Raw genomic sequence first — 11,492 nt, forward strand, 5'->3', positions numbered from 1 at the left:
GTTCATCCAGCCCTGCACGCTGTTTACATTCAGCCATGTAGCCTTTTGACCTGTAGTCACCATTGTCACGTAGAAATCAATACAGCCAATTTTCACATTTCCCTGAAACAGAAACATGCTGTAGAACAGGGGTTGGCTATTTAGTGCATAACTATTGACCAGCATAATGGGGAGAGCCTTCAAAGCAAGACTGCATTTCCTCTTTGCCATGTCTGATGCCAAAAGAGTTTCACTATGGAGGGTTGCCTATTATTCAGGTAGAATCGAACTAATGTACATCATTATAACGGTGCATTACCTGAGCTGTAGGTATTTAGGATACGCATTGTGCCATGTTAGGAAGTCATGGTGGGATTGTGGTTACAAGGGACTTAGCGACCAGCAGTGTGTGTTTCTTACACGACACTAGGTTATAGCCGATCAGGTTTATTTGAAATCACAAGCTTTCAGAGCATCAGGTGCATGTGACAAAGGGGCTATGCTCCGAAACCTTGTGATTTCACATAGACCTGTTGGACTATAACCTGGTGTCGTGTGATTTTTGACTATATCCACCCCAGTCCAACACCGGCACCTCCACATCGTTACTCGTATACTGGCAGCAGAAGTTAATGACGATGACCTGTGTGACAATCCAACTAATTCTTGAATGTTCTTGAGGTGAGGGAGTCCCCCCTCAATTCCACCCCCTTCCCCATCTCATGCTCATGCTTCCATAGCACGATAATTCCCAATAGCTGCTGGAGTGATCCACAGGAAAGACAGGGCAGCCCCCTCCCCCATCACCTTCTCAAGACGACTAAAATGGATCAATGCATGCCATCTTGCTTATCACATCTAGAGGACACTGTTTGAAAAGAGTTAAAGAAGTGAGCCATTAGCTGAAGGAAAGATGTGCCGAGGGTGTGGGTTCAGGATAAGAACAGAGGTGTCCCTAAATGTCAGCCGAGGAGGAGCATGGAATGCTGGGATTGAGCCGCTCAGTTGGCGAAGGATGAACTAATGGGTCAGCGGTGACCCTGTGCCTGGTGGCGGTGGACCCAGGGCTGACCGTAACGTGGTGTTGTCTGTTTCCTTCACGCGTGACAAGTCGCTGGAAGTTGAGATTTGTTTTCTGAATGTGTCTCCAGGAGTTGGAGCAGCAGCTGGCTGAGCAAAAGAACCTGCTGCGGTCAGTGGCCAGCAGTGGAGAGAAGATCATGACCCAGCAGAGCAATGTGGAGGCAGTCAGTGAAGAGCAGAAAGCACAGGCCATGTAAGTACCTGGCGTCCTTGTCTAAACATTGGGTGCCTCTCCCCAGAGAAGGTGGTGATGGAGAGGGTGGGGTTTTTTTAGGAACCTTGTCAGTCTCGATGAGGCTGTTTGTTGAAGTGAACCCTCTTTGCCCGCTGTGTAAGCTCCAGCCTTCAGTGTGAGTGCTGACCACTGCAGGTTTGATTCACACGGACACCTGTTGGACTCTGCCCTGTATTCATGACCGGAGAGAATGAGAACGGTGTGTCCACAGCATGTGCCAGTTACATACACACACGTCTTCGAATGCTAGGCACCCAGGCCTGGAGTGGCAACTTTAGTGATTCTCCTATAGAGGACAGAATTCTGTCTTGGCTCTCAAAGAGTCTGTAACTTGGTGAGATGTGTGCACCAGGAAGAAGAAGGGTCCTGACCCGAAACGTCGGCTTTCCTGCTCCTCTGATGCTGCCTGGCCTGCTGTGTTCCTCCAGCTCCACACTGTTTGTTATCTCTTGCACCAGGATGAATCTGTCTTTGTACTGAGTGATCTCGACTAGGACAATAGTCAGCATTTTCCATTTGGCCTCAGCGTCCCATCGATAGAGTCATGAAAGCCTTGGGTTCTTGCTGCTGACTCTTGTGACACCGTTGACCTACTCAACCCTATTGGAAGGATGTTATTAAACTGCAAAGGAGGGCAGAAAAGATTTGCTAGGATGTTACTGAGACTGGAGGGTTTGAGTTATAAGGAGAGGATGGATAGGCTGGGACTTTTTCCTCTGGACTGTAGGAGGCCGATGGGTGACCTTCTAGAGGTTTATAAAATCGTGAAGGGTATAGATAAGGTGAACAGCCAAGTTCTTTTCCCCAGGGTAGGGGAGTTCATAACTAGAGGGCATAGGTTTAGGGTGAGAGGGGAAAGATTTAAAAGAGGCCTGTGGGGCAACTTTTTCACACAGAGGGTAGTGCGTGTATGGAACGAGCTGACAGAGAAACTGGTAGAAGCTGGTGCAATTACAGCATTTAAAAGGCATTTGAACAGGTGCATGGATAGGAAAGGTTTAGAGAGAAATGGGCCAAATGCAGGCAAGTGGGACTAGTTCAGTTTAGCAAAACCTAATCGACATGTTCGAGTTGGGCTGAAGGGTCTGTTTCCACGCTGGCTGACTCTGTGAAGCCCAGTAAGTGATTATCTCAGACACAGTCGGTCTTGGAGACAGTGCGTAGTGTGGCAGAGTAATCTGCTGACACTCACTCGAACAGGATCACACAGCAGCTGCTTGGGGAAAGTAGCTGGTGCACATGGGGACACAGTGACTCAGCAATGTGTTTGGCACCTTTTGGGATGACGGGTAGGAACCTGGGCAGGTGAAGGTAACAACAGGGTGTTTATCTGCCCCTGATGACTTTGCTGTCGTGTTGGTGATCGTGGAGCCAATGTTGCTGATGTTTACGGTTTTGGTTTTTTTATCATTTTGGCTTTGCCAGTGAGACAGCGGAACCTGAAACCTTACCGCCGGAGCTCAGTTTTGAAGGAGAGAAGCAGTACGCCCTTCAGCAACTCAGAGTCAAGTGGCAGAATCTGCAGAAGGAGATCAGCAGCAAGCAGAAGCTGTTCAAAGCCGCACTGGAGCAAAACCAGGAGCAAAAGGTAACTGCTGGGGCACACAGCTCCTGTCCCACAGCGACACAGAGCTCTGCCTGAGGGATTTTATATTAACACTGTATGTGGTGCCTTTCTAAGCCCCAAGATATCCCAAAGAGCTTTGCTGTAGGTGGCTCAGTGGTTAGCACTGCTGCCTCACAGTGCCAGGGACCCGGGTTCGTTTCCACCCCCTGGGTGACTGTGTGGATTTCCTCCGGGTGCTCCGGTTTCCTCCCACAATCCAAAGATATGAGGATTAGGTGGATTGGCCATGCTAAATTGTTCCATAGGTCCCGGGGATGTGCAGGCTAGGTGGGTTAGCAATGGGAGATGGAGGGTTACAGGGTAGGGGTACAGGGAAAAGCCTGGGTACGATGCTGTTCGGATGGTCAATGTGGACTCGAGGGCCAGCTGGTCTGCTTCCACACTGTAGGGATTCTGTGAAGTAATTTGCACTTCTGGTTGCTGTATTAATGTGGTAGACACAAACCAATTTACACACAGCAAACTCCCAGAAACACCAATGTCGCTGTGACCAGACCGTCACTGGTTGCAGATAAAGGTTGACCCAGACACTGGTGAGAACGGTCCTGCTCTTTGAGTAGTGCCTCAGGATTCCTGATGAGTTGGGGGTAACGAGGTTTCTGGGGAAAAGTCAGGAAGATAGACGAGAGGAATGTTGAATCAGCCTTAATCCTGTTGAATGGCAGGGCTGGCTAGAGGGGCTGATTGGCCTATTCGTGTTCCTACAGACGTGTTAATGCCCATCCTGAGGTGGCCGTGAGTGAATGTTTGGTCTGGAAGGTGGTAGCCCCTGACAGTGCTCAGTACCGCACTAAGGTTTCAGCCAGGACTGTGTGTTGGACCCTCTAGAGTGGGGTTTGAAGGCAGCAGCAGACGCAGGTGGTGGGGGGAATTGTACAGTTGAGCTCAGAGGACAATGGGCCGACTCTGTCCCACATTTGGTCTCTGTGGTCATAGCTCCTGCAGGGAGATTAGTGTGTTTGACCTGATCTTGTACCAGGGGGGCAGCAATACCAGCAATGGCAATGTCACCCTCCTCTGTCCTCCATTGGAATATTTATGGTGGGCATTTGCCCAACTACGAACTATTGCACTGACCTAGCTGCTAATTCTGCTCACTGATTGAGTGGCCTTTGTATGGATGCAGTCCCTGCCGAAGTATGATCTGTGAAATAGCTGTGATTCATGCCTTCCTCTGCTCACTGTTAGCAGGTTTACGGTCTATCAGGTGCGGTGTCGACTGGTATGGTCTTATTCAAAGAGGAGGCTCAGACATTGGACAAGTCTGTGCAGACAGCAAAATCCCTCCTGAATGGCCTGGCTCAGGCTTTCGGGGAAGTTTCCCCTCAGGTATAGTGCATGCATTCTTTCTCCATTTTACTCAAATCTTTGGAAGCAGAGAGATTGATCGGAATCACTTACTCTCTTTCTCTTTCTCTCTTTCTCTCTCTCTCTCTCTCTCTTTCTCCTCTCGCTCCCCTTCTCCCCTTCTCTCCTCTCACTTTCTGTCTCTTTCTCTCTGTCTCTTTTTCTCTTCCTCTCTTTCTCCTTCTCTGTCTCTCTCTTTCTTCCCCCTCCCTCTCTCTCCCTCCCCACCTCTCTCTCTCTCTCTCTCTCTTTCTCTCCCTCCCCCGCTCCACTCCCGTTCTCTGTGAAGGGTAAAGATGCCGAGGAGCAAAGCCTCCCGCTGGAACAAAAGTTTTACGACACAGTTTCAGTTACCTCCCATTGGCTGGATGGAGTTGAAGATCACTTGCTGGTCAGTGAAAGTTTCCTCCCAGAAAAGGTTGAGACACACTTGTATCACGAAGAGGTAAGAAATCGTCCAAATTTAATGGTAGCACCTTTGAGGTGATACCTCCTCACAGTGCATTATCGGCAGTGTGTTTGTAGAGTGCAGAGGAGGGACTGGTTTTCTGTTTGTGTCTAGACTGTAGGGTGGCAGAGTGCAGGCACAGGGAGAAGTGTGGAATAAAGACCTTGGGTTTCCTAATGAATCACTTGCCTGTCTAGCGTGCAGTGCAGCTTGATGTCAGCTGCTGTTGTGTTTACTCCAGGCTCTTGCGAAAGATATTGAGGAAGTGATTGAAGAAGTCAACGAGAAGAAGGATGCCTTTTTCCATATTCTGCCTGAGCCCCCGAATCAGGATGTCATCGAGGAAACGCTGAGCTGCCTGCAGGAAAGGCTTTGTGCACTGGAGTTAATGGTGAAGCAGCAGTGTGAGAAAATCAAAGACCAACTGCAGCAGCTGATGGAGTACCAGGTAAATGCTGCTGGCTTCAGGATTATTCTGGCTTTGCTTAACAGCACTGGAGAATTATGGTGGAGTCTGGTTGGTGTACTCTCAGTGGATGCTGCTGCAGATGTACTTTTCTATTCCCAAATTTGAAAAGTCTCTGGAACTGTGGAGACGTAGAGTCATATAGCACAGAAACAGACCTTTTGGTCCAGCTTGTCCCTGCTGACCAGATATTCTACATTAATCTAGTCCCAATGGCCAGTATTTGACCCCTATCCCTCTAACCCCTTCCTATTCATGTATCCATCCAGATGCCTTTTAATTGTAACTGTACCAGCCTCCACCATTTCCTCTGGCAGCTCATTCCATACGTGCACCACCCACTGTGTGAATAAAATTGCACCTGTTAAGTGCATATCTGCACATACACAGCTAAAAACTCGCAGGAGTATTTTTAGATAACACTTTAACTGCAAATGATAGTGACCAATCAAATAGCAAACTGCAAGATGATTTGGAACACGTCAGGAAGTGGAGTTGCTACAAGCTGAGTTTTCCTGTCGTACAGTAGCAATATATAAAAGTGTAAGACCATATTGCTAGGACTGATGACAGAGAGTAGTAGCGATCAGTTACATGGGTAGCTCCTGTTCTGTCAGTCATGATGGGACTTTATAATGGCTAGATCACAAGGAAAATTTTTAACACCTATTACAATTTAATAAAGGTTAAATTTCTACCATATGTGCTTTAATTGATTTAAATTGTGTTCCATTTGCATATTGAACATTAAGTAGGCTTCCTCCTATGATCTTAAAACACATCAGGAACCATAATTGCTTCGTGATGCTGAATATTGAAAAGTATCTGAAAAGTTTCGCTGATTTCCTACCCATTGGGTTGGACAAGCTGGTCTGTTACCAACCTGCATCATTTTCACTGTTCTGAGGGTAATTGAGAACAGAAGTTTAATGGACCAATGAAGGTCCAATCTGGCATTGCAGAAGCAGCTGGAGAAGTTGTTGACCATCACGATCTGGCTAATTATGCCCAGGACTGAGAACAGCAGTCTGAAATGAAGCAAGTTGTTACTGTAGAACAGCGACATTCATCAAGCACTTGTAACTGTACCAGTCTCTGCCACTTCCTCTGCCAGCTCATTGCATACAGGCACCACCCTCTGCATGAAAAACGTTATCCATGTCTGCACAGGGCTGCAAATTGCACGTACCGCTTAAAACTTGCACAAAAAGGGTTTTTCCGTATTTCACAAGGGGAAGGAGGAGGGAAAGGAGTAGCAAGTGGGAAAGATTGATGATAACGAACCATAATTTAGGGAGATGGCTGGCAAGGCACAGGGACCTGGGGGAGTCCCAGGGCCTAGCATTCTTACTCTGGTGGTTGTTTAGTGATGTTTCTTTCACAAGAAACTGAGAATGGTGTGGTTTGGAATTGCTGTAAGGGTGGTTTTCCTGGAGATGTTGAATTTTGCCCTTTCCATGCTCAACAACCAGCTACTCTCCTGCTTTACAAAATACTTGTTTGCTTACACTGTCTTTGGCTGCCAGACTAGCACCAGTGAAATAGAGTGACTGAACTACGGGCTATATTTGACTACCAAACCATGACAACCTCACTCGTGCAGACAAGCGACTCTGTTCATACTTTAACCCCACTTTCTGGTTTCCCTGATTCGAACTTGGTGTGCCAGGAGCTGTGGATGGGGCTGTTTGTAGTACCACTGTTATTTGGTGGATCAGTAACAGATCCGATTGAAATATCACCAACAGAGAATATACACAGCTTTGTTGGAATATAAGAGAAAAGAAATTGCATTTATGTAGCGCCTTCCATGTCCTCAGAAGACCCCCAAAGTAGATTACTGCTTCGCTTTAGTTGTCTGTTGTAGGAAATGCAACAGCCATTTTGTCCACACTAATGCCCCACAAGCAATGAAAAAAATGATTAGACAATCTGTTTCAGTGATGTTGGCTGAGAAATATATATCCACATGTGGATAGAGGGTGGCATGGTGGCTCAGTGGTTAGCACTGCTACCTCACAATGCAAGGGACTCAAGTTCGATTCCACCTTCGGGTGACTGTGTGGAGTTTGTACGTTCTCCCCGTGTCTGCGTGGGTTCCCTCTGGGTGCTCCGGTTTCCTCCCACAGTCCAAAGCTGTGCAGGTTAGGGTGGATTGGCGATGCTAAATTGCCCATAGTGTCCAGGGATATGTAGGCTAGGTGGGTTAGCCATGGAAAATATGGGGTTATGGGGATAGGGTGAGGGATGAGTCTGGTTGTGATGCACTTCAGAGGATCAGTGCAGACTCGATGGGCCAAATGGCCTGTATCTGCACTGTAAGGATTCTATGAGAGCCCCTGGCACTTTGAATAGTAGCACTGGAACTTTTACAGAGTATTTCTGACAATGCAGCACTCCCTCAGCATGACACTCAAAAATCAATCTCAGGTACGTGCTCAGGACTCTGGAGCATAAGCCTTCAACCTTGGAGGCAAGTTTGATACCAAATAAGTCATGTTTGACACTGTGCAATTAGGATCTGTCTCAGAGATTCAAGGTACAAAGCCACAAAGCTTGAGCTTGGGTGGCACAATGGCTCAGTAGTTAGCAGTGCTGCCTCACAGCGCCAGGGACCCGGGTTCGAATCCACTCTCGGATGACTGTGTGTGTGGAGTTTGCACATTCTCCCGGACTCTGTATGGGTGTCCTCCCACAGTCCAAAGATGTGCGGGTTAGATGGATTGGCCATGCTAAAATGCCCATAATGTTCAAGGGTGTGCAGGCTAGGTGGGTGAGCCATGGGAAATGCAGGATTACAGGGATAGGGTGGGGGGAGGGGGAGTCTGGGTGGGATGCTCTACAGAGGGTTGGTGTGGACTCGATGGGCCGAATGGCCTGCTTTCACACTGTAGGGATTTTATGGTTCTATGAGCCCTTGGAGTTCAGGATTGTGAATTTGTGAATGGACTGGCAGTGCGAGATATTTGGGCAGTATGAAGCAGATGTACAGGACTAAGGCCTCTGCAGTGGTTGAGTTGTACTGATGGTTGAGTTTGTAGGTCAGTTTGATGCACTGACTGCACCGTTCTTGATGTGTGTCTGAAAATGAAAACTCATGGAAGTGGAATCTTGACCCTTTTCAAACCCCCTTGTTGTTCTTTGCTGTTTGCAGACTGAGCTGAAGCTGCTGATCACCTCCCTGGCTGATAGTAAATTCGTTGTCCTACAAAAACTGGCTGAGGCTTTGGAGCATACGGTCACAGAGCAACTGCAGGTAAAAATCATTCCTGTTTTGTATCTGGTTTGGACGAAGCTACAACTTCAATTGTTCCTGGTTTTAGATAGTATTTCAAGATAGATATCGGAGGGAAGGAGCACAACTTCTAATCATGAATGCACTTTGTTTTCTTGAAAGCATTTGGGAATTTCTGACTTTGCAATAGAGAAGGAAGCCATCCGGCTCACGTTTTGGTGATAGCACTTCCACTTAAGCCGTCTCCCATAATCCTATTCCTGCTTATCGTTTATATATCCTTCCTTTCCAAATATCCAGTTCTCAATGGGCTAAATGTTCTTTCTGGGGATGGGTTCCTAGCTTATATTTTGGGATTGAGCACACATCCTCTTAGCATGCTCCTCCCCCCATACCCACTGCTGCCAATGACTTTTTATTCACCTGCCCTCCATCTCCATCTCCTTGAATGCCCAGAGAGCGCCCACTAGAATTTGTGGCCACTGCTGGTACTGCAGGCAGGTCAAGAAGGTGGCTTTGAGTGATGGACCCAGATCTGAATGGGGCCAATCTGATGGGTCATGGGGGAAGGAGAGGGCAGAGATTCATGTGGGACAGAAAACGGGCACTGGGAGAGGCTGACTTTTTGAAGAGGCAACACACTGGGAGAATGCCTCCGATTTAACACAAAAGGCCGAGGAAGGAGGTACCACTCTGCATCCGCTTTTCAAGCTGAACATATCCCCTCTAAACTATAACGTCAAAAGTCACATGATGCCAGGTTCTAGTCCAACAGATTTACTTGATATCACAAGCTTTCCGGGCGTTACTCCTTTGTCAGGTGAAGGTCCCACTTGACTTGACGAAGGGGCAGTGCACCAAAAGGTTGTGATGTCAAATAGACCTGTTGGACTATAATCTGGTTTCGTGTGACTTCTGACTTTGTCCATGCCAGTCCAACACCAGTACCTCCACATCATACTCTAAACGTTAAGACTATAAGATGTAAGAGCAGAAGTAGGCCATTCAGCCTATCGAGTCATCTGAGCTGCCAGTGAGATCATGGCTGATTTGATAAATCTCAACTCCACTTTGCTGCATTTTCTCCATAACTCTCGATTCCTTCCCTTACCGATTTTAAAAATCCATCCATCTCAGTCTTGAATATACTTAATGACCCAGTCTCAACAGCCCTCTGCAGTAAAGACTTCCACAGATTTACTACCCTCTGAAAGAAGAAATTGATCCTCATCTCTGTCTTAAATGGGCGACGCCGTTACTCTGAGACAATGCTGTTTGGCCCCACATACACTCTGTTGAATTCAGGCTCAATCAAATCGATCTGTCCTCTTGGGCAAACCTACCGGTATCAGCCTAGTGAACCTCCGCTATTCTCTCTCTCTCTCTCTTTTGAAACAACACATATGAGTGCATAGGATCATGACTTCTTATCCACCCATCCAAACAAAGTTAATTAATCAGACTTTCCCAATAAGGCTGAACCAAGGTGTAACTATTGAAGGCTGGCCTCATTTTCACTCATCGTTTGTGTGCAATGAAAAGGATGTAAAAGACCCTCCACACTCCTCAGCTGCCCCCTGACCTGAGATGTCTGAGTTATAATAAACGTGTCTGGATGCTGCAGTAAAATCTGTCCCTTTTTGTTCACAGGCTATTTTGCAGGCAGAAGATGACCTGAGGGAATTTGAGGCACGTATTGGTAATTTGAAAGAGCGAGGAGAGAGGCTGCAGCCAGATCAGGCTATACTACTGGACCTCTCTAAAGTACAGGTCTGGAGACTCTTAGTGCAAACATTTCTCTGGGAAAGATCACTGCCAAGATCAGCTCCACCATTGACTGAAACCCTTTTCCTCACAGAAGCGGAGAGTTTAGACAGAGGATGAGGATAAATCAAACCTGTGGTGAATTCAGGTTTTACACAATCCCATGTCACTGTCTTCTCCTCAGACTGATTCCATTTAGAAGTGTTACATTAGCTGGTTGTGTCTGCTTTTTGTGTATTGAGTTGGTTGGTTTTGTCAGCAGTATGTGGCTGTGGGTCGCACATAACATTGATGCAGAAGTTGGTTTATGGACACGGATTATAAAGTATTTCCCTGCATGCACATATCAACCTCGTGAGCTGCACTCCTGCAGCTGTTGAGTATTCCATAACGGAGCTGATAGACAGTCATTGCACTGGTTCCTTTGCATTTCATGAAGCTTTCCATCCCCTTTAAAGGATATGTATGAAGAGTTGACGATGATCATTGGATCCAGCCGCAGCTCCGTAAACCAGAGCCTGGCCCTGAGGGAGCAGTACGAACAAGCTCTGCAGGATCTGGCCGATCTGACTGACACAGGCCAAGAGAAGATGTCACTGGACAAGAGGATCCTGGTCACGTCCAAGGAAGATGTCAAGAATCTTCTGAATAAGCACAAGGTTAGCATGGGCATGCAGGACCACAAGCTATTAGCTATGTAATGGGGATGTTGGTCATAGATATGTATTGCAGATACAGGCAAGTGCTCCATTTTGACCCTCAAGTGGTGACAGAGTCTTTACATCCTACCATTCCGATCTCCCTTAATAAACCTCAGAATTAGAATTAGGTTTTATTGTCATGTGTACTCGGGTGCAAAAGTAGAGGGGTGCAGTGAAAAGTGTATAATGGCACCACACTCCACGCCATCTTAGCTACAAAGTACCTGGATACAAATCCTAGCCTAAAAAGTAGTGGAATACAGAAAAAAAGCTGAAGTTCTACATTACAGTTCTAAATTAGGTATCAGTTAGGAAAATAAAGAAGTAACATTTAAAGGATAAACGTTACAGTCCTTCTATAGTCTGCAGTTGCTCCGCGCTGGGGGCTTTCCATATGTGGCCTTGCTGCCACCACCACGCCCCCCCGGACTGCCAGCTGCTCCAATCCGGACTCGCCAGCCTGCTCCGGGCCTGCTGACCGTCCCGCTCTGGGCCCCCAACACGCTGACCGTCCCACTCTGCTCTGGGCCCCCAACACGTTGACCGTCCCACTCTGCACTGGGCCCCCAACACGCTGACCGTCCCACTCTGCACTGGGCCCCCAACA

General features: G+C 47.4%; 1 protein-coding gene across 6 annotated transcripts in view; it reads left to right on the top strand.

The window, feature by feature from the left end:
• LOC109912528 (nesprin-1-like) overlaps positions 1-11,492 on the top strand; it is a 194,567-nt gene that overhangs the window by 47,781 nt on the left and 135,294 nt on the right. For 3 of the 6 annotated variants that reach the window (XM_048600820.1, XM_048600822.1, XM_048600823.1), the window contains 8 exons: positions 1,131-1,255; positions 2,723-2,885; positions 4,113-4,253; positions 4,561-4,716; positions 4,961-5,167; positions 8,340-8,441; positions 10,071-10,190; positions 10,643-10,843. In XM_048600820.1, coding sequence (XP_048456777.1) covers positions 1,131-1,255; positions 2,723-2,885; positions 4,113-4,253; positions 4,561-4,716; positions 4,961-5,167; positions 8,340-8,441; positions 10,071-10,190; positions 10,643-10,843 — 1,215 coding nt within the window. The remainder of the gene's footprint in view (positions 1-1,130; positions 1,256-2,722; positions 2,886-4,112; positions 4,254-4,560; positions 4,717-4,960; positions 5,168-8,339; positions 8,442-10,070; positions 10,191-10,642; positions 10,844-11,492) is intronic. The other 3 variants (XM_048600819.1, XM_048600821.1, XM_048600825.1) reach the window with 1 other exon arrangement.

Source organism: Rhincodon typus, chromosome 9 (genome assembly GCF_021869965.1).
Source record: "Rhincodon typus isolate 14 chromosome 9, sRhiTyp1.1, whole genome shotgun sequence".
NCBI lineage: Eukaryota > Metazoa > Chordata > Chondrichthyes > Orectolobiformes > Rhincodontidae > Rhincodon > Rhincodon typus.